This window comes from Micropterus salmoides, unplaced genomic scaffold (assembly GCF_014851395.1).
Source record: "Micropterus salmoides isolate LMB-PRFRI ecotype aquatic unplaced genomic scaffold, ASM1485139v1 Ms_hic_scaffold_1, whole genome shotgun sequence".
In the NCBI taxonomy this organism is placed as follows: Eukaryota; Metazoa; Chordata; class Actinopteri; order Centrarchiformes; family Centrarchidae; genus Micropterus; species Micropterus salmoides.
In genome coordinates, this window is record NW_024040040.1 from 15,475,261 (window position 1) to 15,498,954 (window position 23,694).

The window sequence follows — 23,694 nt, forward strand, 5'->3', positions numbered from 1 at the left end:
CTGTATTCTTTGGGAAGGAATTATTTTTCCCTGACAGGACAAATGCTGTTCTTCATATTACACTGGGATGTCAATACAATGAATAGTTTAGCGTATAAAGGCGTCTTGATGTAATTTCTAAAGGGCTATATGATAACAAAATTGAGCGTATTGATTATTCTAGTGGCAGTAACAAACTTTTGACACCGTAGAAGTGCCATTTATTATTATTATTATCATCGATATTATTTAAGATCCACGTTTCCAGATCTACATCAGTGATTGGGTAATGCCGCGTTCGACCCGGTCGGAATTCGGATATTTCCCAGTTAAAAACTTTCGACTTCCGACCTCAATGCGTTCCAGGTGCATGGTGGTGCATGAGGCCAAAAGTGAATGAAAACCAGGGCTGACCGTGACAAAGTGTACACACACTTGTACGCTCAGCAGTGTTTTAGGTGTTAATTAAAAGGATGGCAGTTTTAATGCAAACAACTGACATAAATAGCCTTTAGCCTACTTTACTAGTTCTGTGTACCCCTACATCAGTTGGTAGTCCTCAAGTCAGTCAATGATGTAGGTTATACTTCCTAATGTTTTGGCATTTTTAACAATAACTTTTATGCAGAGAAGATGACTTTATGAGATTCTTTACTGTAGCCAGCTACCTAATAGCCCTAACATATTTCTACATCAATGTACATCCAGAACAGGTTTTACTATAGGGGAGACCGGTGGCAATTTTAACAATTTTTGGTTTCTTCTTATAACTCAAAAACTCAGGAAATCAGGAAAAAAAACTATATATTTTTATGTTCTTTCTAAGCCGGACACTATTTTAATTGGTTTCTGGGGCAATTGTAACACAGTGTTACCGACGAGAAAAAATATGTACCACGACTTCACGAGTAGCAGCTGAATTACGTCACAAAACAATGTCAGCGCCCGTGAATGCACACATTGTAAATGGTAAACCATAAACTAAAAAGCAACAACAAGTATATTTGCATGTATTTAAATTAAAATAATACATACGGTCATAGAGTCAAACCTGTTCTGCATGTACATTGATGTAGAAATATGTTAGGGCTATTAGGTAGCTGGCTACAGTAAAGAATCTCATAAAGTCATCTTCTCTGCATAAAAGTTATTGTTAAAAATGCCAAAACATTAAGAAGTGTAACCTGCAACATTGACTGACTTGAGGATTACCAACTGATGTAGCTAGAGGGGTACACAAAACTACTAACGTATAGGCTATTTAAGTCAGTTTTTCGCATTAAAACTGCCATCATTTTAATTAACAACTAAAACACTGCTGAGGGTGCAACTGTGTGTACACTTTGTCACGGTCAGCCATGGTTTTCGTTCACTTTTGGCCTCATGCACCACCATGCACCTGGAACGCATTGAGGTCGGAAGTCGGAAGTTTCAACTGGGAAACATCCCAGTGCCGACCGGGCTCGAACGCGGCATTAGTATATCGAAATACAATGCGTGATGACGTCGCGGTGGAGGCTGAGACACGGTGAGCGTGTTGACGTCATATCGCTTAAACTTTCACTTTCAGCTCTTTCCAACTGTGACCTAATTTTTTAAGCCAGACACTACATACCCTGTTTTTTTAAAAACAACATTACTTGACACGTTTCTCTCGGGTCACAACAGAAGCAGCTTGGATGTCCTCTCGTTTCTGACAGTTTAACCGACGAACAGGAAGATGTGGCCGCCTGTAGCGTCCATGATGCTGCTCGGGTGGTTGTGTTGTGTTTGTCTGGCCGCTGTGTCCGCAGACTCCGGTAAGTTTGTTTCTCCTAGTGTACTTTTAGCTGATGTTTGTAGGCGTTGGAAAGTATGTGTTTGTAGATTAAATGAGTGTAAATCATAGACTGTGACGCAGTATTGAGGTTGTTGTCCGTATGCATGGCCCCACCCAGTGTGAACAAGCATGTAGATAAAACAAACTTCGTCTGTCTCGGTATACTGTTGTAACTCTAGCCAAACAGGCAGTAATATAATGGCATTTAGTAAAATATTAGAATGGAAATTGAATAGAATATTTTGGCGCAGTGCCAAATCATTGCAGCTAAATTCACCAACAACTAGTGGAAACTCAAACGAGACTAATTAACTGAAGGATATAAAATTTGTAGTACAGAATATAACCGGAATAAAAAAGAATACCATAAGATAGAGTAGAATATAATGGAGGATGACATAGCACGGTGGAACCGTATTTAAATGTGTAAAATAGAGAAAGGAGTGCACCAACAGTTAGGAATAGAGCAGAAGAGAGGATAACCCAGCGGAGTGGGACTCAGTTGAACTATATAGAATAGCAAAGAGTTGTACAACATAGAACAGTTAGTAATATTGTAAAATTCTGTAGAGTAGAAGAGAATAAGAGGGAGTGTAATATAGTCCAGGGGAACACAACGGAAATATAGCCTAAGAGAGTATAATAAAGCAGGATGGAACATAATGGAAATGTGTAGAATAGAAAAACCACTGACAATAAGAGAATAGAAAACAGAACAGAAAAGTAAGAATAAACCAAGCAAAGAGAACACGGAGGACGAACATTGCAATAGAGGGGAGCAGGAATGAAACAAGTAAATGAGCATACAGAACCCTGTCACTAAAAACAATTTAAACATGTGAATTAGTTTAGTGTTGAGAGACCAGATTATCTTGTCCTTGCACTGATGAAAGCTGCTACCTGTCAAAGATGTACCTCCATCCTGATGTCAATGGTGCAAGTTTATTTATACCTATATCTAAAGCAATCCCATACAACAGTCCTGCAGTAAATTCTCCCTTCACGACGGTTATAATGTCATTTTAGAGCGTGTTGATTCACCATATGGTCATTTTGGAGGCTGCAGCTTGTGGCACTGTTTGATTGTATCGCACTACTGATCAGTGTTTCTATTATATTTGTCCACCCCATTTATATCAACAAGAGTAGACTTCTCAACAGAAACAGCTTAATCTTCATTGCCCCTAATTTAACTAGAGTCCAGTGAATAAAAAGCCAATTTAAAGCATGTATAGGCATGAAAATTGGCACACTGAGCTTTTTTGTGTCCTTGCAGAGCCTAAACTCTACATGAAGGTGGGAGATGAAGTTGTCCTCAAACCGGATGATGCCTCTGTGCCTGGCACCATCGAGAGCATACTGTGGAAACACGGTGGTAACATTGCCGCTGAGTTGGATGATACAGGCGTTGAACTTTTTCGTCAGTTCAAAGGTATACAAGTTTAGCTCACATCTTTCTGTAGGATCAAATATAAACTGGCTTTCTTTTGTATAGATTAGTGCTAAATGGTGCAGTGGTGACATTTAAATTATTTGTGAGTTCTAGACTTGTCGGGAAGCTAACCCTATCCATGTTGGTTTAAAGATCGTGTTAGACTGAACATTTCAACTGGAGAGATGACAATCACTGGACTGACTGGAAATGACAGTGGAGTTTACACAGCAGAAATCAATAACATTCTGATATCCAGGAAAACTCATCTCATCGTCCTCTGTAAGTGGCTAAATGACACACAAGTTAATCAGGTTTGTAAAGTTGGCAATGTGGTGGTTGTGTTTCCCTGGTTGTTACTTTGTGTTAGAGGAGAAAAACTAGGAAAATGAAAATGCAACAGGGTTATCATGACTGAAATGGCCTATTCAATTTTTTCCCGCAATAACAACAGCTCCCGTCCCTGTACCTACTGTTAATATATCCTGTGATGATAAGAAGACCAGCTGTATTTTGTCCTGTGATGGAAACACCACAGGCGCTGGAGAAATCAACTACACGTGGAAGTCAGATGGCAAAGAGTCAGCTTCATCCAAGAACAAAAACATTACAAAGGTATTGAATACTGTAATGCAATGTGCTTTTCTCAACAATATATGCATTCCTTGTTGCTTTCACATGGAAATGAAACTGAGCTGATCAGGTAGCTTTACATGGCAATTTTAAGACGTTGAATATGATAATTATTGAATGTTACAAATGTCATGAACAGGTGGCAAATCATCAGGCTGGTTTCAATTTATGACAAGTTTGTAGAATTCATACTCATTTTATGATGAAGAATACAAAAATGTTCTTCTTGAGGTCCATAAAACATTTGAGAAGCAATGTAAGTAATTTGGGAAGGTTTACTATAGTGATGTGCGATACCACTTACTCACTTACCTATACGATCCAATACCAAGTAATACCCAGGCTGGTATTGCAGATACCAATACCAATACTTTTTACATATTTTATTTCTAGTTTAATGTGACCTCCCTCTCCCGTTTTTGTATGATATAAGGAGTAGGCTGTGGCCTTACCTATTCAAAATAATAGCTGCATAATGACAAGACATCAAACTACTGTCATATTCTTTAATCATAATGAAAATCTCCTGCTCAGAACTGCCGCTTTATAACATTATCATATTATTTTGACTTAATCTCAGATGTTTAGCGAAGTTTGCAGTGTTGCCAAAGTATTTCACTGTTTTTGCAACACATCACACAGTGCAACATTATTACCTTCACAGCTAAAATACAGCCAGACGTGACTGTTTTTACAGTCAGCCAGAGTCAGTATTCAATCGCGGGAAATGTAAAGGGCTGCAGCGGCTCACTTCAAAGACTCTCCGTCACAGAACCGTAGCACAAGCATGACTTTGACAGGCGGAAGGAAAAGTAGTTCCTATCAACCAAGTAGTTAGACCATCCTGGTGACAGTAAGATACTTATGATAAAACACACACTCACTCCAAATTACTGAGTTTTGATATCGATCCTTTTATATGAGTATCGATCCTAGAGCAGGAAACGCTGCTATCAGAAATATCGATACTTTAGGATCGATCCGCACATCACTAGTTTACAACAAACATGGATATTTAAGGAGCACCAAGTACGCAGTTCAACAAATAAATGTGTATACATGTTTGGTATTGCTTCACTCCTAGGACAGTTCAAGTATAAAGGAGTTCAGCTGTAAGCTGGAGAATCGCGTCAGTCAGGAGAGCAGCCAGCCCGTCACCAACCCTTTGTTTACAAGTGAGTTATTACACTTAAACCTTTATGTTAAATTCTTGTGTCATTGAAAATCCTCTGGTGTGTAACGCACTGTAAAGCCCACTCATTGCTGCTGTTGTCATCTTACAGGTCGAAATAACCGTTCAGAACAAGGAGGAGGTCTGAAAATTTCCACAGGAGTCACAGTATTCATCTCTTTGCTGGCAGCTCTACTGATGCTGGTTTTCATTCACAGGTGTAAAGCAGGTGAGACATCATGATACTCTATGTACTTGTTTCATTTGCATTAAATCAATATAAGCAATTAAAGATGAAGCAGTTGTTTCATATAATTCATGTTTATATTAAGTCTTATAATGATAAGTGTGGTGTCACATTTTAATGATTCTGTTCAATTCCTTCAGGAATGTGGTTCTTCCAAAAAGGTAAGAAGTATTTTTTAAAGTAATAAAAGTCTTAAACCAAATACCTTTTTAAAGAAAGAAAGAGGAGTAAAAGTCCCTAAAGAATCCTTTTTAAAATAGATGTTAAGTGTTAAGTTAAGTGTCAGACTCGAGGGTTCCCCTGTAGAGCTGAAACATAAATACAAAAATACATCACAGGGGTCTTTAAAAAAAGGAAATGATTCAGGCTTCGTAGTGTTTTGCTGGAGTTTGCAAGTTTGTGCCCATTCACCAGGGGCGGTTTGAAAGGCATTCTGGGAAATGCAGGATACTACAGCATGGAGTACAGTAGAGCTTGGCATTACAGTTGTGGAACATTTCACAGCACAAGAGATTTGCAACATTTTACAGTGTGAAAGCATCTTAAGGTGGAACTGAAATAAAGGTACTTTGGTCAATTCAGCGGACATGTAGACAGGACAGTGTAGGTGTGTGCGGGGAAAAGAGAACTGAAGTGAAAGGGAGCAGGTAAGCAGAAGAAGGCTAGTAAGTAAACACTACAGTAAAATAAAGTGGAATGAAGTAAAATTAAAATGGTTAAACACATAAAAAACCTAAGCTACTAGAAATAGAATTTAATAAAGGTTCTTATTTCCTTGGAGGGTCAGCTTTACACCATTTATTGTTGTAGTGTTTTTGTTGGCTACAAGCTAAATTGTTGTAAATGAAATGTGTTGTGCACATTCATGCACACAAGGAAGAGCACTGTTGATTTCTGTAACCTTTCTTGTAGCATAGCCATTAGGCCAAACTATAATATATACAGGAAGTATATTGCCAGACTCATCAGTCTGAAATACTGAAAACATCAAGAAACGCTGAGTTCACAGAATCATTCTGCCTTCTAGTCAGCGCATTGTTTACAGTGAAAGTAAAATTAACTGAGGAGATTACTGGGTGTTGGTTAAGTTATTGTTTCTATTAAGCACACAGTGATAAACACTTTAACATAATCTCTGCTGTGATTCTCTCCCTGCAGATGCGATGCCATGGGAAGCAGGTCAGTGACTAAAATTACTTAAACTGTCCTATTAATGCCCTTAAAGTCAAACAGCCCAGCCTTTTACAGATGTCTATCAGACTTCTTCTGTGCTGTATTTTCTGTTGATGCTACTCTCCTGTTTTGCACCACTACAGACTTCTGGAGGAAGAATGAGTGCCAACGTAAGTTTCCCGCAGTCTGTTTTCTATGTTTTATTCTCACCTTTCATTATGATGAAAGTTGATATCTTTATGTCCGTATAGATACTGATTCTAATGGCACCACTCGTTGTTCGGAGAAGGAACTAACAGAAGGTAAGATACTACTGAAAAAAATCACTTGGTGAAATAATTTCACTGTTTGAAAAGGTTTTGAAGGTTAATGCGGTGTTTATCCTTCAAACTGTACAGTTTTTAAATTACATTCATTGCTTTCCATTCAGGAGTGTTACCATTTTAGCAGCATGTGACTCTTTTTTTTTTTTTTTTTTACATTTTGTCATTTGGCAGAGGAAACACCAATGACATAGCAAGCAACAACACCAAAAAACGGCAAGTCCAGACCCGACATGTGTAAAACAAGACCAAGAAGATCCAGAGTGAAGCTAAAATGTTTCACAAAATCTTCAAAGTCCACAAAGTCTTTACACTACACATATTACTGAGAATCCATTAACAGCAGTGTCCGCTCTAATACTTCAAATTTAAAATTAATAATACGGCAAAAAGGGAGAGTGAAATCATCCTAAAGCAACTTTAAAACAAATAGTTTATAAAAAATTTTTATGGCGTTTGAAGCCACAAAACTATCAAGACACTTTTAACATTTTAAATACACTAAGAACGGAAATATTGTAGTTATTTAGAATGACAAAATGGCCCACAATATAATAAAAGCACTGATAAAGAGAAAAGCTTGAGACAGAGCTCATATCGTCCTGAGGTTGGTTTCCAGATTTTCCACAGTTACTGATGGGCCTCAACGTTTAGACATTTAGACGTTTAGAGTACCTTTTCCTGTGATTGCAAGCCTACCTGACACCAACTGTTACCTCGAGCTCAATAAACTTCCCCCTCCGCCTGAGGATGATTTGTGATTTGAGGCTGGTCTGCCACCTCACAGTGTTGGAGAAGAGCTTAAACTGTGCAGGTAGGAAGTGGATTGTTACCAGGGCAGGAAAAATGGACGTGATTGTCTGGTTTGAGCTGCTGCCCCAACCAAAAAAGAAGCAACAACTACTCTCTGTGCGCGCGTGTGCGCTAAATAATGGGAGCTGGCAAGATCGAATAAAGTCAATCATGTCATGTTATTTTTACTTTGTTGTTTTATGAATGTATAGTATTTGTGAAACTCTTTAACATACAAAGCAGATCTACCTAACTGAAAGCATAAGTCAACAATGCGTTTTGGCACCAACATCTTTGAACTATAAAACTTGACACTTCCCCCCCCCCCCTCAACAAAAAGAACTGACTTATTCACTGTTAGCTTTGTATTGTTGTGTATGAGGATGTAAAGAATGTAGATTAGTGTTTTTATATGGGTTTTATTTAATAAAACCAACTGAATATCAACTCTTTTTGTGTTTTAAATGTACTATCATGTCATTCAAGCAGTAAAATAAAGGAATAAATGAGATTTCTGTAGTCCAAAGTTGAACCACTTGAGGGCAGTCACTGATAACAGGTTCAGTGTACTGGACATTAATTTGCGGTCCTAAAACTGCATAAAGGAAAAAAGCAGCTGCAGCCTTTCAGATGAGCAGTGATGATGTCTCTGACTAATGTTTTTAGCATTTTGTCTGTGTAATAACTACCAGATTTAGTCTTTAAAAGATTAGTCATGTTTTGTATATCAAAGAATTTTAAATTTACATGTCATTAATACACGATCATAAATTAGCTTATAGCTGCAGATTAAATAGTGTATTTTAGTGAAACCAGGCAGTTAGAGTTCACAGCAGTATACAACAAGAGGCTACATGATTTCAAACTGGTCTTAGAAAAACTTGCACAAGAGTGTGCTTGTGCAAGTTTTTCTCACTTTCTTCAAGGTCTTGGCTGGTAAAAGCAGAGACATAGCAACCTTTGCATCAACTAGCAGAAAAATATCCCTTAAAGAAGCTGCGGTCATTAACTCATTAATCACTTAAGTGCCATGCTCTTTTGCAAGTTTAGAGTTTGAGCTGCTTAAATGTACTTTAAAATAAGGAGTGGGGTACAAATCAAATGCTGTTTTACCCTTCAAGTGTAACGGGTTTTAAGGTATGAAAACGAGTTCTCTTACCAATTGAATTTTATAATGTTAATTGTAATGTTGCAATCTTTGAAAGAAAGTACAGGCAGCCAGTGTTGCATTTGACAAACAAAGGTTCACATGTAATTGGTAAACTAAATGTGTTAAACCTCAGCAAAATGGAGTCTGGGGTTCATCACGTCAGCTTGCTCAGCTGTAGAAACAGTTCAGATAAAAAAAAAATGCACCTCCTATCAGGAAGTGTTAGAAAACAAAGGAAAATCAAAGAGCTCTTAGTCTTCATGCTGCGAGCAGCAACCACAGCTGACCAAACTGCTCACATTTACAAACCCATGTCTATAAATCTAGCACCTCAAACACAGTATTACTAACATGTAAAATACCATCATAAATCTAACAATCGCAGACAGGAACATCACAAGACATCTAAATATATAATGGATATATAAAAACGGACATGGCTTCCCGAGAAGACATTGTTGGGCTTTAGAGGGCCACACAAGTCAAACATGTTGGGAACCACATGGAAGTTCAGACAAACTTGTTCTCCACCATTCAGGACTGTCAGAGCAAGTACAGAACTTTAGAAAATAATTAATGAATAACAAAGTGTGGTTTATCCACCAAACGTAATTTATTTGTGAATAGAAAATAAACACCTGATTAAATTCAGCGTTTTATTACAGCATTCAGACAGGTTCACAGTTACGTCATTTCTCAGCAGTTATTTCAATTATTTTTTTTATCCATACATTCTCGATTTAAGTACAATCCAACTCAAAACTCAGTTCCTAGTGTTGTGTCTATTATAATAAAGGGCCACACCTGCTGTGTGAACAAGTGGACATTTTTAAAATCTACTAGGATGTTTGCACTGTAGTTCCTGATGCAACATGTAACACTGTGTCCCTATTTTAATCTTTTAATCAAAGTAAAAACAGCCATTCTAGGGCGGAAAATAAAGACAAAGACAGGTTTTTAGGAATTGCAGCCCTTTTTGGTGGTTGGTTGTTTGCCAAAATGGCCGTCAGACAAACTCACAGGCAGGATTGGCAGTAAGACATTGACTGACTAGAGATTTGTTTTCCACCCTGCTAGACACCTTCCCCCAACATGCTGCTGAAAATTAACACTTAATAGAAATATCACATTTTTAAATAACCAAATTCAGTAATGTGCATTTACACTAATTGTCAAAAAAGCAGCAAATATCTGTGTACAAATGTCAAATACTTTCACACGATTTTTGCTAAGCAGCATATTCTGTAGCCTGTTTCAACGTATCAAATGCAATAATTTCAAAATATACTGATGCTGCTGCTTCTACCTGCCAGCAACAATAAACTCATTAAAATGTAATCACATTATATAACACTGCATAAAATCTGCAGTTTATTGTTACAGAGGCTGGAGAAGAAGATATCCTTCCTAATCTGGTTTTAAAAGAAGAATGTCATTATCAGCACAAACAGGAAGAAGATTTTACTGTTAATTATACTGATATGGTCAATTAACATGTAATCAAAGACCTGTAACATTAGGTACAATAAGAGTGTCAGTGATAAAAAAATTAAATGTGAAAACACCAACTGTTTTAAAAAGTAATATTTAGTGATCACATAGTAATCATGAGCCTTTGTTTGGAGGGCAAATCACTGTCACTGAAACAGGACAGTTTAGCACATTGCAGAAGTGCAAATTCTCCTAGTTTGTTTCCTCTGTACAAAACACACACAAAAAAAGCTCAATTCTGGCCATTACATGAATGGCCCCTCTCTGTTAAAGATAATTTGCCCAATATGAAATCATAGTACCACTTAGTGCTACTATTAAATAAAAAAAAACCTTTACAGCAAATCACATCTGATTATCAACAAACAAATACGAAACCCTCCTGAGACGTCAGACACGAGACACCTGCAGCCTGTCTGGCTGGTGCAGTGCAGGAGCTTTAGGTAGCAGATGAGGCACTTCTATGATTAAGACTCAGCAGCTAACACTGAACAAACCGCTCTGTCAACATCAGAGGGTTAAAATGAGTGATCCCACGAAGTCTAAAGAGCTGATTTGCAAAATAACTAGGATCTAGATAAGAGGTTGTTGGAAAACAGTTTAAGGTTGGTCTTGGGCACTTTTGCCGTTAGACAAAGGCTCTGCCTCTGAATTTGCAGCCACAGGACTGAGCTCTGTGGGCGGTGTCTGTTCAGTCCCGCCTTCTCCCCTGGCCTGGTTCCTATAGTGACGGATGATGACCACAGCAGCGCAGACGAAGTAGACAACAGTAAGAATGGTGAGGTAAATGAAGTACACCAGGAACTGTAAGAAAATAATAGACATCTTGAGATCTGATCAGCAGGTCAGTGTGCAGCTGACAAAAGTTCTACTTTGCTGACATGTCATTAATGTATTTTTTTTTTTTTTTAAATTGTCAAAGGTTTGTTTAAATTTACTTTAACAAGTTATTTTAAACAAGAGGCCGACATTCTGTATCTCTACACCTACTCGAATGTTCGTCTTTCCCCTTTTTTTTCTCTTAAAAAAAGGAATAACAGCACTGAAGCTGTCTTGTTGCATGTCCTGCAAATTAAATTTAATGATTCATTGAACAATAAATTACCTGGAACAACATTTGTCAAGGTTACATCCAACTGAACTCTAGCCAACTTGAAATGTTACTTTGGTTAGCTAAACAGGAAGTGTCACTGCCATTACTATTTCTTGAACTAGATTCACTAACAAAGCAGTTGGCCAACCTTTTGTCATGCCCCACTTCCAAAGCACCGCCACCAACACACTACACGTAAATTAAAGTACTTTAATTATTAATTAATAGGTAACAATACTGGGGAAACTAGTAACAAATTGAGCCCATTTTATGAATAATATTAAAAATGATATTAAAAACTCACTCATTTCTCTCCTTCTCTGCTATACTGACAGTGAACTTAACAGAAAGATTTGCTTCTTCATATTTTGGATATAAATGATGCGTTTGCTTGTTGAGCGACAACTTTTTCTTCCCGTACAAAAGTCTGTCCATCTTGTTCTTAACATGCTGTTTTGTTTTGTGAATAAATCTTGAAAGCACTAATAGCATTAGAGTACTCGTTTCTTTACTGTCTCCTGAAAAACCAAACCTTTTTCACAGCAGATCCTTTGGTTTGTCAGAGCAGGAGAGCCACAGGTGGAACTAATCACATTACTAATCACACATAATGATGGCTCTATTCCAGTAATTACTGCAAGGCAACACAGCAAATTACACCTGTTTGACAAGTCAGAAAGCCAGCTGAAAATATGGTCTATTCAACTTTCATTTCACTCCATATTTTCTTTATGTGAAGTGTTTTGAAAATTAGTCTGTGTATTAAGTTCATATTTCATCCCCCAAAGTGTACTGACACAATGGTTGCATGAAATACATCCAGGTGAAAACACAGCCAAAGCTCCCTGAGCCAAGTTGCCATCATCATATGTACGGTATTAAATATTTTACCTGAGAGTGCACGTCCAACCCCAGGCCTCTCTTGTCAGAAAATATCAGGCTGATGATGGTCGTCAGAATGGTCCCCAAGAAGGTGTTGATGCCAAACACTAAGGCGCAGAGCTCCTTGGTGAGTGAGGAGGCTATCTGGAAACTACGGAGAGATGATAAGATCGCCACAGACCAGACGGATGAGTCCAACGCTTCAACTTTAAAATGTATCTGTTGCAGTACCACAGTCTCACTCAGCTGTTAGTAAATGAATGCATAAACATGTTAATGCTACAGTACTGTTAGTTCATAACGCAAGTGTCAGCTTAGGAGGTATTCAGCGGAATATCTGGTTTCCATTTGTATGACATAGCAATTTTGCTGTTTTAATTTTTCTATGTTAAAAAATAAACATAAAAGGCCAAACTTTCCATTGTGAAATGAGGATTTTAATGAACCTATGACCTTTGCGCTATTTGCAAATGTAACGTCCTGCTGCACCACCATTTCCACTCAGAATTAGGATTTTGAACAGTACATTTTGTAGTTTCATATTTAGACAGTAAACAGTTTTACTGCACTCACGTGGCGATAGGCACCAGAAACTGGTAGAAACCTCGGAAGAGGATGTAGGCGACGTAGCAGACCCAAATGTTGTCTGTGCTGCCCATGAGGAGCAGCAGACCTGCCTGCAATGCTGTGATGACCCCGATGACCAGCTCAGACCAGAGGTTCCACCGGATTTTCACAAAGCCTGCTGCGAAGGATATTATTGCACCTGCCGAGAAAATGCACATCAATAAAATCTCCATTCATCCGAGTAACTTTACATATTGTGTAAACCCGGCACTTTATCACTACACTGATAAAGAGTATTATCCAGGGTTGTATTTTTTTATTTTTAATCTTTTAATATTTGTGACTCTTTCTCAGTGGAAATGTAACTTGGCCATACAATCTCTACTTTTAGAGATAGTTTCTACAAGTCAATTCAACACAAGTTAATGTGTTCTCTTGTCATCAATACATTACTAAGTAAATGCCACCTGGGACAAAGTTTTGTCTGTTCATTAACATACCATGAGATTTAGTTACTCAACATAAATATATCTGCTTGACACGATGTCCAGGTTATTTAAACAAACTGTTTAAAGGGTGATTACTGATGTCTAAACCGTAAAAGGAAAAAGGTATTAGGAAAGTATTATCTCTCTTCAGTTTATCATTGTTCTTTGACGGGTTGTATTTATATCAGAACTAATTAAATTGGTGTTCTGAACAGCAACTTTGTACAGGAAATTAATGAAATAACAGCAAGCTGGAGTCGCATGCCGATGTGAATAAAAACTGTGGAGGACTGTGAAAATGAAAACCTACTGCTCTAAGAGCACTGAGCATATTTCAGAAATCCAGCACTATTCCTTTAAAAACAAAGATTTGCAGCTCTAGAAATGTCTCACTCAGCAGGGTAGCAGCTGCCTCCACTCCCCCGTTGTAAACGTTCTTGTTCTCGGTAGCCTGGTAGACTTTGTTCCACAGGATGTGAACGTAGAACAGCACCAGGTAGTACCCTGTGGAGTTGAATATCCACCACAGGGACCAGAGTCTCAGGTTAGGCATCTTCACCACATTTCTCACCTCAAGCAGCATCTGCACCAAGGCAAAATCTCTCCAGCGTGACGCAGAGCACGGGGGGGCTGCCGAGGACAAACCGCTCTCTTTTGGGTTCATTTGGTCAAGTTCTGATTTGGTGGCTGCCGCTGCCATTTCCCTTTGCTCCTGGTCCCGCATCCGGTTGAAAAACAGGGAGCGTTTAGGCCAGGGCAGACACAGTGATAGCAGCAGACCGAAGCTGACAAAACCCAAAGATATAATGTTGAGAGTGTAGAAGCTGATGTTGCCCAAGGACATGCACAGCTGGCCCAGCACTGAGCTTGTGAACACCCCCAACAGGACAGAGGAGCGTGAGTATCCGGCCACACGCTGGTAGAGGACTGGACTGACCAGGGAGAAGATGTACGAGGAGTAGGCCACGCGGCAAGCCATGGTGATGCCGTAGCAAAACTCCATGGACTGCATCGCGAGGAGGGTGTTGCCCAGGAGCAGAATGACCCAGATGACCACCTGGCTGATGCCCTGGATGATCAGGACCGGCTTGTAGCGCATGAGATCTGTCAGCAGGAAGGCTGGCACCAGCACGACCATGTAGGAGTACGTCATCACAGGTGTGATCTCATTGGTCACCTGGAAACAACAGTAAAGTTAGTCAAATAACATTCCAATCAAGATGAGAAATCAGTGAGGTGGATGAAAGCTCCAGTCTCACAAAATGTGAAATGTACCAACTGTTGCTGCTGGTAGGAAAGTGAGTGTCCCAAACAGGTCTGAGCCATAATTCAATGACAGTTTATCAACTTTTAAGGGACTTTATTGCGATATGACAACATTGAGTCCAAAACAACAATTACTAGCAAATTGTAATTATAACCCGGAGTTGTTTTACACCAGCAAACAAACAATTACACAAAACACTAATGCCCAAAGTGACATCTTCTAACCAACAGTTCAAAACACAAAGATCATATAACAAAGAAAAGCAGCAAATTCTCACATTTGAGAGGCTGAAACCAGTTTCTCCTGAAAAATAATTCCAACAATTAATAGATTACCAAAATAGTTACTTTTCTTTTGATTGACTAACCAATGAATATTTGCAGTTGCTCTAAAAGAGAAACTAATTTTGCATTCACAAGCCTTATATTATCAACATTTACTCAGCCCATAATGCCCAACAGTAGTTACACTTATTGTACAAAATATCAGACAATCTAAAGGAATATCAATGAGGACTACCTAATGGAAATGAATATATTCCTTGTTATAATGTATGTAAATGAATACTTAAAAGGACACAAAAAGTAGTAAGCAGGTGATAGCTAATGCTTAATAACAGGTAACATAAGACACGGTGCTGTGAAAGTCTTATGGTAGAGACAACATTCTTCAGTAGATGTCTTCTCTCTCCTAATTCCTCAATAACCAGGGCAGTGTTATCAATAAATAAATATCATGATAACCACTAGATCTTAGATATCAATATACATATCACAATATAAGGCTGGGCAACATGACTAAAATAAATATTACTACAAATCCTTCTGATGCATTTATATCTTGATTTGGCATGTGTGTAAAATCAGTCAAACGAAATTAAAAGCTGAATTGATTTTATTAGTCAATTGAGAAATATAACTGTTTTGCTAATCAATTGCTGTTTTTCCCAAATGTGAAGACTTCCTGATTTGATATTACTGTAAATTCAATATTTGGAGGCTTTTGGGTGTGTCAAACAAAACACGACATCTAAAGACTTGACCTTGGACTCTGGGGAGTCTCTGGATATTTGTCACCATTTTATAGATTGAACAAGTAACCAATTCATCAGGAATAAAATTACCTGCAGGTTAATGGCCTAATGACAAACCTTTTACACAAAGTTTGCTTTGTATTTATTTGGACAACCACATTGGTAGATAATTATAAGATAATATCATATAGTCACACTATACTTTCACAAAACAATAACATATGATAGTGAAACTGGTTAAACTGGAACAAGCACAAACTCTCTGGCACACTGTCGGACTTTAGCATCAACAGTTGGCAGAGAACAGACCACGAGGGATAACATATTCAATGGCAGCTTATTCTTAGGAACCTGATTAAATACAGGAGTGTTGGGATATGGTGAAATGTGAGTTCAATTCAATAAATCTGTCTACAAGTGGTGGCTAAGCTGCAGAACTGCCATTCTGGTCTAACAAGGAGTATTTTTCAACACACGGTCAACCCAAGCTATTTTGATAGACAAATACAAACATTTTCTCCTCTCTGAAAGACACATTGAAAGGCACTCAACTCCTGGCTTCAGCCCACGGATGATTTCGTGGCCATTCTTCGATCGTAAACCTTCATAAACACATTACACTGACCCACTTTGAGGAATGTGAACTTTGAGCACAGTAAGGCAGATCAGCAAACTCCCCACAGGGCACTCATTTATTCTACTGTGTAATGAGTGTTTGACTGCATGGAGTAAAAAAACAAAGTCTACAGGTTAACTTTTATTCTATACTTTCTGGACAGCCTCCTGGATATGAGCCTGAAGTGCAACTCTGCACTACAAGGCACAACAACTACGCATGGAATCAGTCAATAATAGGATATTTTGTTTTCCTTCACACAAAGACAAATATACATGTATGAAAAACCAACACATTTGAAAGGACGCCGCTAACCTGTTCCCTGGTGAAGTTCTTCTCAGGGCTGAGTAGATATGGTGTAATGAAGGGCTCCCCGGGCTTTATCGATGCCATAAACCCATAGAGACACAAGATCATCACGGCCCACTTCCACTTTCTGGCCTCCACAGCTTCCCCCGGGGGACCTTCTGATGGAAACGGGGCCTCAGAAGCGGAGACAGCCATGCCTGCGCCTCCGTCTTCATGTCCCCCGCCATATTCAGACACAGGCCCCTTTAGGTCCATCTCTTTCTCCCCCTCTGATCCGTCCCCACTTCCTGCTGTGTCATCTACCACCATTGTGTCAGCTGGTTTGCAGGACCACTCTGTGATGCAGCACTTAACTTTTTGTTTGTTTGTTTTTGCTGTCTCAAATCACCATGTGAGGATTTGTTTTGAAGTAGAAAGCTACCGACTGGAGCAAACAAACAAAAAACTTCAATCAAACTGGTGAGAATGAACCATGTAACGGGACCATGACAGTTGAAATGCTACATGCTGCTGTTAGCATGTAAGAGAAAATGTTGACCTTTGCTCCACACTGTGACATATTTCAACAGAAAGCTATCCAGCAGCCGGGTCTGGTGTCATTGTTAACCTGAAAATACAACAATGTCTGTCAGTCAGAGTATTTTGACAATGTGCAGGCAGCTGACATTAAAGCCTGGCTGTGATTTTTACTTTGGAAGCTGCTTTAACCCAAATGTGGCAACAATTAACAGTTATTATCATTATTGATAAATCTGATTCTCATTTTACTAATTAATCTGTTGTTTGGTAAACAAAATATATGAAAAAAATTGTGAAAAATGGTTTCCAGAGCCCAAGCTGATTGCGTCAAATAGCTTGTTTTGTCTGACCAGTAGTCCCAAACTCTAAAATCTTCAAGTTACAATCATAGGAGCATGAAAACCAGCACATCAGGACTTCTCAATTATGTTTTCAGTCACACTGTAAATCATAAATTGTTCATATATTCTGTCCACGTTGTGGTACTTTCTCATGTTTGATATAACAAAAAAAGTTCAAGCCCAATAAACACACAGTGTGCTCCAGAAGAATGGCCTGTGTGGATTTTAAGGTGTAAGTTAACTTAAAGCAAACAAGTTACAGAAGCCATTCAGTGGGTTGGCAAGCCAGGGGAAAAGAAAGCTTAGCTGACGTTACGTTAGCAGCTAATGTGCTAACCCTGGCTGTGGTTGGGTTGGGTTGTTTGTGCATGACAACGACCCAAGCAAGTGTGAAATTACCTAATCGCACAGTTTATGATACAGGTGAGAAGTTGTAGCTAGCTAACGTTAGCAGGCAGGCTAACAGTGAATAAGTATAAAAACAATGCACTCTCGCAGCTTTTGTTGGCACAAATAAACATAACGTTACTTTTTATAGCAAGTAACTGACAGCACGTTCACACAGCAACAAGCCATCTTCCATTTAAGAAGGCACAATTTACTCGTTTATAGTTTTAGAGTACACAATATTCACTTAACGTCACCTACCTCATGCAGTCCATCTGAAGCTGCAGCGCTTAATTAGCTGCCCGCTGGTCTTTCATCGCATTGACTTCTGGGAAAGGTAGTTCTACAGACTTCGTACGGGGCCAGTCAAAACGTTAAAACTTTATTTGACAAACACTTGGAACTTAATAAAAACTTAATAAAACAGATATTCTTTTCGGCTTTTTTCAATAACACATATTTACCAAGTCAAAGACAAAAGAGTTCCTGCAATTCACATTTAATTCTTAAATATTGTCTTCTGCAAGTTCTTTGTGGTAAGTCGCGCCATCTGTTGGACAAATAATGTTATAGCTGTTTGTGCAAATACAACTACTGATACAAACATGTATAATTATAATAATGATGTAATAATAATAATAATTGCAATAGCATGATAAGAACATTAATATGCAAAGGTATGTTGTAATAAAAAATTTTAATGCACAGCACAACAATATTACACTGTATACTATAACATCACCTACTGTTATGTAATATTATATGTCCTGAAAACAACTGTATTAAATATATTTTTTTACTAGTTTATTCTGTTGCTGTCATTTGGAAAAGAATGCCATGAAATCAGTTCAACATAATGAATTAATTCATATTTGGACCATTTCCCATAGACCCTCCAGCTGGACCACACTGTGCAATGAAAAAAAATACAATATGTTCAGAAATGTGTGCTACAGTGTTGCTACCTTTATTAGAAGTTGATGACGAAACCACAAGGTACATCAATTGGTAGCTGTTCTGGATCTTTCGATTGCATCACACAATCTTCCTCGGCAGACAGATTTTGGCCAGTTGTCATAAAATTTATTAGATTTCCTGATTTTATTGAAAAAAACGCAGCGGTATACATACTAAAAACTAAAAAACAGATCCACGTTTTTGTCACTGCATAGCTCAGACTTGGTGAAATTAGAGAAAGGAAGTGGATCCATTAGTGGATGTGGACAACAGTAAATTCAATAGATGGCAGCAGTGTACCTCACTAATAGAAAGCAAACAATGAAAGACAATAAATATAGATAAAAAAGGCTAAACACTTCAATAAATCATTTTATGTTTATATCATAATATGAGAGTTTCTTTCTGTCAAAATGAAAACAAGTGGAAACCAAGAGTAATCTTTTTTTCTGATTACTGAAAATGTATGAAGCTATTTAATCTTGTGACATTACTTTAGTCATCTTTCAATCCTCTTAAGCTTCATACATTTTATACTTCAGAAAAGTCCTTTCATTGAGCAATGAAGTCTACACGAAGCCATATATATTATCACTATCACTAATTATTCATTGGCCCCAGAGGATGAATCATACTAACTTTTTTGTCTCGCCATGAGGTTGACATTTGTAGTTTTAAGTGACGTATATCAACAACTATTGAATGGACTGACATGAAAGTTGGACTCTTGTTTTGACAAAGCTGTGTAGTCCATTTATGATCCGTTTTATGTTGGGAAAAGAGCTTTATGTACTTGTAAAAACATTGTTTCTTCCTTTCTGGACTAAAAGGCTTTGATAAATGTGGGCATTTACAGTCCTTTGTGGTTTCAGAGAACAGCTCCGTTGCCTTCTGAGGTTTGAGATGTCGACCTACTGAACTTTGACCCCGACAATCTCTCCTGTCTGACTTTCCTCTGAAGAAGTAGCACAATTTTTCTCCTGAACTTCTCTGCCACAAAGGCATAGAGGACAGGATTGATGCAGCTGTGGAGCAAGGCCATGCTGTTAGTTATAAGCAAGGCCATCTCCACTGAATTCCTCACAGCACAGCTGTTTGGTATCAGACCAGCTCTCAGGCTTGTGTCCACCATCATGGCTATGTTGTAAGGCGTCCAGCACAGCAGAAATGCAATCACCACGGCAATGATCACCTTCATGGCCCGGTGCTTCCGGAAACCTCGAGTGTGTAGGAGCCGTGCGATGGTGACGCTGTAGCAGGCTATCATGACACCCAGAGGGAGAAAGAAGCCAAAAATATGGCGGAACAAGCGAGTGGCAAGCCTCCACGAGGAGGCTCTGCCGATGTTAAAGTTTTCAGAGCAAACCATCTTCTGTGAGGCTGAGTTTGGCTTGGAGGCATCAAAGAAAAGTGCAGGCAGAGCGAGGGCCCAACCGAGGGCCCACACTGCTGCGCAGAGGATCCAGCTGCGCTTTCTCTGGCGGCTGCTTAAACTCTCACTGGCGTGCACTATCACAAGATAACGATCAATGCTGATACAGGCGAGGAAGAGGATGCTGGTGTAGAAGTTTGCTTCGATGACGAGGTTGAGGAACTTGCACATGAAGTCTCCAAAGACCCATCCTTGGACCATTGCAACAGCCCAGAATGGGAGGGTTAAGGCCATCAGACCATCTGCCACCGTCAGGTGAAACAAGTACATATCGGATGGAGTCAGCGCCTGTCTGCTGGTGCTGATCACCCACCCCACCATCAAGTTCCCTGGTATTGCCAGTAAAAAGATGGCAATGAGGATGAGGCACAGGGTCACATATATTGCAGGATCCGGTTCCATCGCACATGGTGAAAAATTTAGCTCGGGAACGTAGAGCGTTAGGTTGGAGTGGAGGGTATCATTCTGTAGGTAATCCTCTTCAAAGACATAGACAAGTGACCCCATGACTGTGAATGGAAAACAGATTGATATTAGTACACTATCATGGATGTACAAAGACATTGATTCAGCTTCTGCCATGTTTGAAATGATTGACATTAAGCGGCATAAAGCATGCCAATTTTGAAACCCTCCTCTGTTGTTTAGTAATGCTCTACACTTTCCCAAATGACATTTTATAAGAGGAGGAAACAACAGCAAGAGCATGATTACTTTTAAATGTTTTAAAAATGAATGATGAATTTTATACAGTGCGAGGCTTCCAGATTAGTGTTGTGCAACTTTAAAGTGACTTTAAGTAAGGAGAAGAGTCACACAGACAGTAAACTGACTCAGTATTGTCAGTTAAACAGCAATGTTTACCTAAAGATTGCTATCTTTAGCCACCATGAGCTTTTGTTTTTCAGAAGTTATGCAGTCTCTCTTTAACAGTGATGTAAAGTAACTAAGTAGCTATATTTATTGTAGTATACTGTACAATTTGAAGTTTTGTCTTGTACTTTACTTGAGTGTTTCTATTTTCTGCTACTACATACTTCTACTCCATTATAATTTATGGGCAAATATTATACTTCTTACTCAGCTACATTTATTTGATCACTTTAGTTAATAGTTTCAGCATTTTGCAGATTTAGATTATTAATACAAGATATAATCAACAAATAATATCTAATATTATTATGAATAAGATTATATTGATCCCAAGAGAATTCACAAGGTGCCCAGCAGTATATAAAGCAACTATAAAGTAAATATATAAATAAATAGAAATTAGCCCCACATTTACCTGCTGCAATATTAAAGTATGTGTACAAATAAATCCATCAATAATTATAATCCAATCATTTCATGATAATTTGACATAATTTTGAAATGGACCATTCAGTATAATTAGTTTACTTTTGGCACTTTAAGTATATTTAAATGCTAATATTTTTGTACTTTTAGGGCTATTACTTGTAAAAGAGTATATCTATACTGGAATTGCTACTTTAACCTAAATAAAAGATCTGAGGACTTCTTCCACCACTGTTCTTTAATGAATACACATTTAATTACGTTTTTTAAACGTTCCATCATTGTACTTTTCCCATATAAGAATAAACAAGCAAGTACGGACACTCACCTTCTGCATGGGCTTTGCTTCAGCTTTCAAAGATGACAACAGCTTCGCACCCTCACAAATGAGAATGCCGAAGAGCATACCTTTAAGTGTGGTACAATATGGGATTTTTTATTTTGTTAATGGAGTGTTGACCCAATTTCCTGTTTCCTTCTCGAATATGTTATTGCACGTGTGTGTCATCAAAGGTTTTTGCTGCAATGGGCCTTTTTCACATGTCGACATGTCACAGTAAGAAAGGCACAGGCTCACTGTCACACTGTTATGGCCCACAGAGACACCAGAATATGATGGAGTCATCCTTATTTTGTTATAAGTAACAGTGCTTTTACTATACCAAAAAGTATGAGACCTGAATTAGGAAAACTGCCAACAAAATTGCTGTAATTTACACAAAACACAAAAAGGAGGAGTTGTTAATTTGATGTATTAAATTACATTATTTATTAGTAGGAGATAAGAGAGGGTCATTTCTTTTTAAAAACAGGCGGATCCTTCAGAACTTGGAACAGCAGGAATGTTATCCTATTATTACATACATTTTTAATTTATTCATCCATGAAAATGACAGTGTTCGCCCAACGTGGTAAAAACACTTTACAAATAAACATTCATAAAATAAAAACATAGATTAAAAAAACAGAATATATTACATAATAAAGCAATTAAAAAATGTTAAAACAAACAATCCAAACAACATGAAAGCAGATTTAAATTGTCAATCGTCATCAACAGTTAAAAGTTCAACTTCTGCAAATAAAATTTGACAATGTTATCATCAAATCATTAAAAAAGTGATTGACCCAACATGGGGGTCACGATATGTGACTCGAGAGAGACTTCTTGTTAAAAACACAGGGTGTCACCGGGAGTCACTCGAAGGGATCCTTTCCATGATGTCAGACACCTGGTATAACAGTCTGAGCCTGTCAGATAAAACAACAGGTCCTGGTGCCTCCAAAATAAAGCTGCATAGTAAACAGTGTAAAATCCTGTTTGGCCTTTTTAGAGGCTTTAAATTGATACACCTTAATACATTTGGAACGACTACTTCAAAACTCTGGCTAACACACCAGATGTCCCAAAGAACATTTGACGTGACCCTGTTGCAAGGCATTGGGTAATCAGGGGTGTGCGGTAAGGTGTTTTTCAAATCAGCAAGTCAGGGTGTCAGATGGGACGCTTTGTGGAAATGAAATACTTGGTAAATACTTTCTGTTGCAAACGTCCGGTATCGTCCCTTTGTTTTGTTCCCACACTGTGTCTACTATGAAAAAAATTGTTTTAGGTGAGAATTTGCTGATTTTTTCTGTGAGCCTAGTCAACATGTCTGTACAGAAACAGTGTAATAAGCATAAATCATCAGCAAGAATGCAGAGAAAGAGATGATGACCACGTGTCAGTAATGACAGCGGACCAAGCAGACACATTCCTCCTCTTAATCCTAAAGTAAAATGTTGTCCAGTCACAAAAATCCCTCCCCTACCTCCTCTGTCTCCATAAATAACTTCATTCGGGTTCTAAAGTGCACAGTAATTAACATAGCAGCGTGTTGTTGCCACTACATATCTGTATGTACAGTAGATGGAGACATGAATGACTGTAATGTCTCACTACCTGCCTCCATTAGGAAGCATGAAGGTCCCCTAACGAGAATGACTAGTTTTCAGTTTCTGTTTGTGTGTGTGAAAAATCGGATTAATGGAAAAAAACAAAACAGAAATGGAAGTAAAAAAAGGAAGATAAGCCTTTGTTGAGCCCCTTCGGGGGAATTCAGATGTTCCAGCAGCACAAGGACAGAAATAAGTACAGAGTTAAAGCGAAAGTAAAAAAAAAAAAGTGTATAAAGTACATTAAGTATATATATATAGTAAAGTATATAAAATAAAAATAAGAATATCAAATACTGTACATACAGTACCCATGACCACAGTTGTTCTAAAACTAATACCTATACTCCATCTAGGCC

General features: G+C 38.3%; 3 protein-coding genes across 4 annotated transcripts; 1 reads left to right on the plus strand and 2 right to left on the minus strand.

The window, feature by feature from the left end:
- Positions 1–1,512: 1,512 nt before the first annotated feature.
- Positions 1,513–8,080, plus strand: LOC119903657. The gene is made up of 11 exons (XM_038719890.1): positions 1,513–1,778; positions 3,075–3,230; positions 3,384–3,512; positions 3,685–3,845; positions 4,948–5,038; positions 5,147–5,263; positions 5,422–5,442; positions 6,440–6,460; positions 6,598–6,624; positions 6,706–6,756; positions 6,952–8,080. The coding sequence occupies exons 1-11, from the start codon at positions 1,700–1,702 to the stop codon at positions 6,969–6,971; spliced, it is 873 nt and encodes a 290-aa protein (XP_038575818.1). The 5' UTR covers positions 1,513–1,699; the 3' UTR covers positions 6,972–8,080.
- Positions 8,081–9,361: 1,281 nt separating this feature from the next.
- Positions 9,362–18,054, minus strand: slc19a1 (solute carrier family 19 member 1). Of its 2 annotated transcripts, XM_038719877.1 has the most exons (7): positions 17,974–18,046; positions 17,004–17,072; positions 16,472–16,889; positions 13,634–14,417; positions 12,759–12,951; positions 12,195–12,336; positions 9,362–11,014 (listed from the first exon to the last, which is right to left on the minus strand). In XM_038719877.1, exons 3-7 carry the CDS (start codon positions 16,772–16,774, stop codon positions 10,811–10,813), a joined length of 1,626 nt encoding a protein of 541 aa, XP_038575805.1. In that variant the 5' UTR covers positions 16,775–16,889; positions 17,004–17,072; positions 17,974–18,046; the 3' UTR covers positions 9,362–10,810. The 2 variants fall into 2 exon arrangements, with proteins under 2 accessions (XP_038575805.1, XP_038575799.1); XM_038719871.1 differs by having other exon boundaries at positions 16,472–17,072; positions 17,974–18,054.
- Positions 18,055–18,390: 336 nt separating this feature from the next.
- LOC119903646 (C-X-C chemokine receptor type 1-like) lies at positions 18,391–21,838 on the minus strand. Its single transcript, XM_038719883.1, has 2 exons — positions 21,729–21,838; positions 18,391–20,610 (listed from the first exon to the last, which is right to left on the minus strand). The coding sequence occupies exon 2, from the start codon at positions 20,606–20,608 to the stop codon at positions 19,538–19,540; it is 1,071 nt and encodes a 356-aa protein (XP_038575811.1). The 5' UTR covers positions 20,609–20,610; positions 21,729–21,838; the 3' UTR covers positions 18,391–19,537.
- Positions 21,839–23,694: the final 1,856 nt, after the last annotated feature.

What these genes read in the sequence shown, in the direction of transcription:
- slc19a1 (XM_038719871.1), bottom strand. Translation starts at nt 16,774, where the DNA reads ATGGTGGTAGATGACACAGCAGGAAGTGGGGACGGATCAGAGGGGGAG. An exon ending in AGAACTTCACCAGGGAACAG is followed by an intron (nt 14,418 to 16,471) that starts GTTAGCGGCGTC and finishes TGTTGTTTCCAG; the next exon opens with GTGACCAATGAGATCACACC. An exon ending in TTTCTGGTGCCTATCGCCAC is followed by an intron (nt 12,337 to 12,758) that starts GTGAGTGCAGTA and finishes ATCTCTCCGTAG; the next exon opens with TTTCCAGATAGCCTCCTCAC.
- LOC119903657 (XM_038719890.1), top strand. Translation starts at nt 1,700, where the DNA reads ATGTGGCCGCCTGTAGCGTCCATGATGCTGCTCGGGTGGTTGTGTTGT. An exon ending in CGCTGTGTCCGCAGACTCCG is followed by an intron (nt 1,779 to 3,074) that starts GTAAGTTTGTTT and finishes GTGTCCTTGCAG; the next exon opens with AGCCTAAACTCTACATGAAG. An exon ending in AGAACAAAAACATTACAAAG is followed by an intron (nt 3,846 to 4,947) that starts GTATTGAATACT and finishes CTTCACTCCTAG; the next exon opens with GACAGTTCAAGTATAAAGGA.
- LOC119903646 (XM_038719883.1), bottom strand. Translation starts at nt 20,608, where the DNA reads ATGGGGTCACTTGTCTATGTCTTTGAAGAGGATTACCTACAGAATGAT.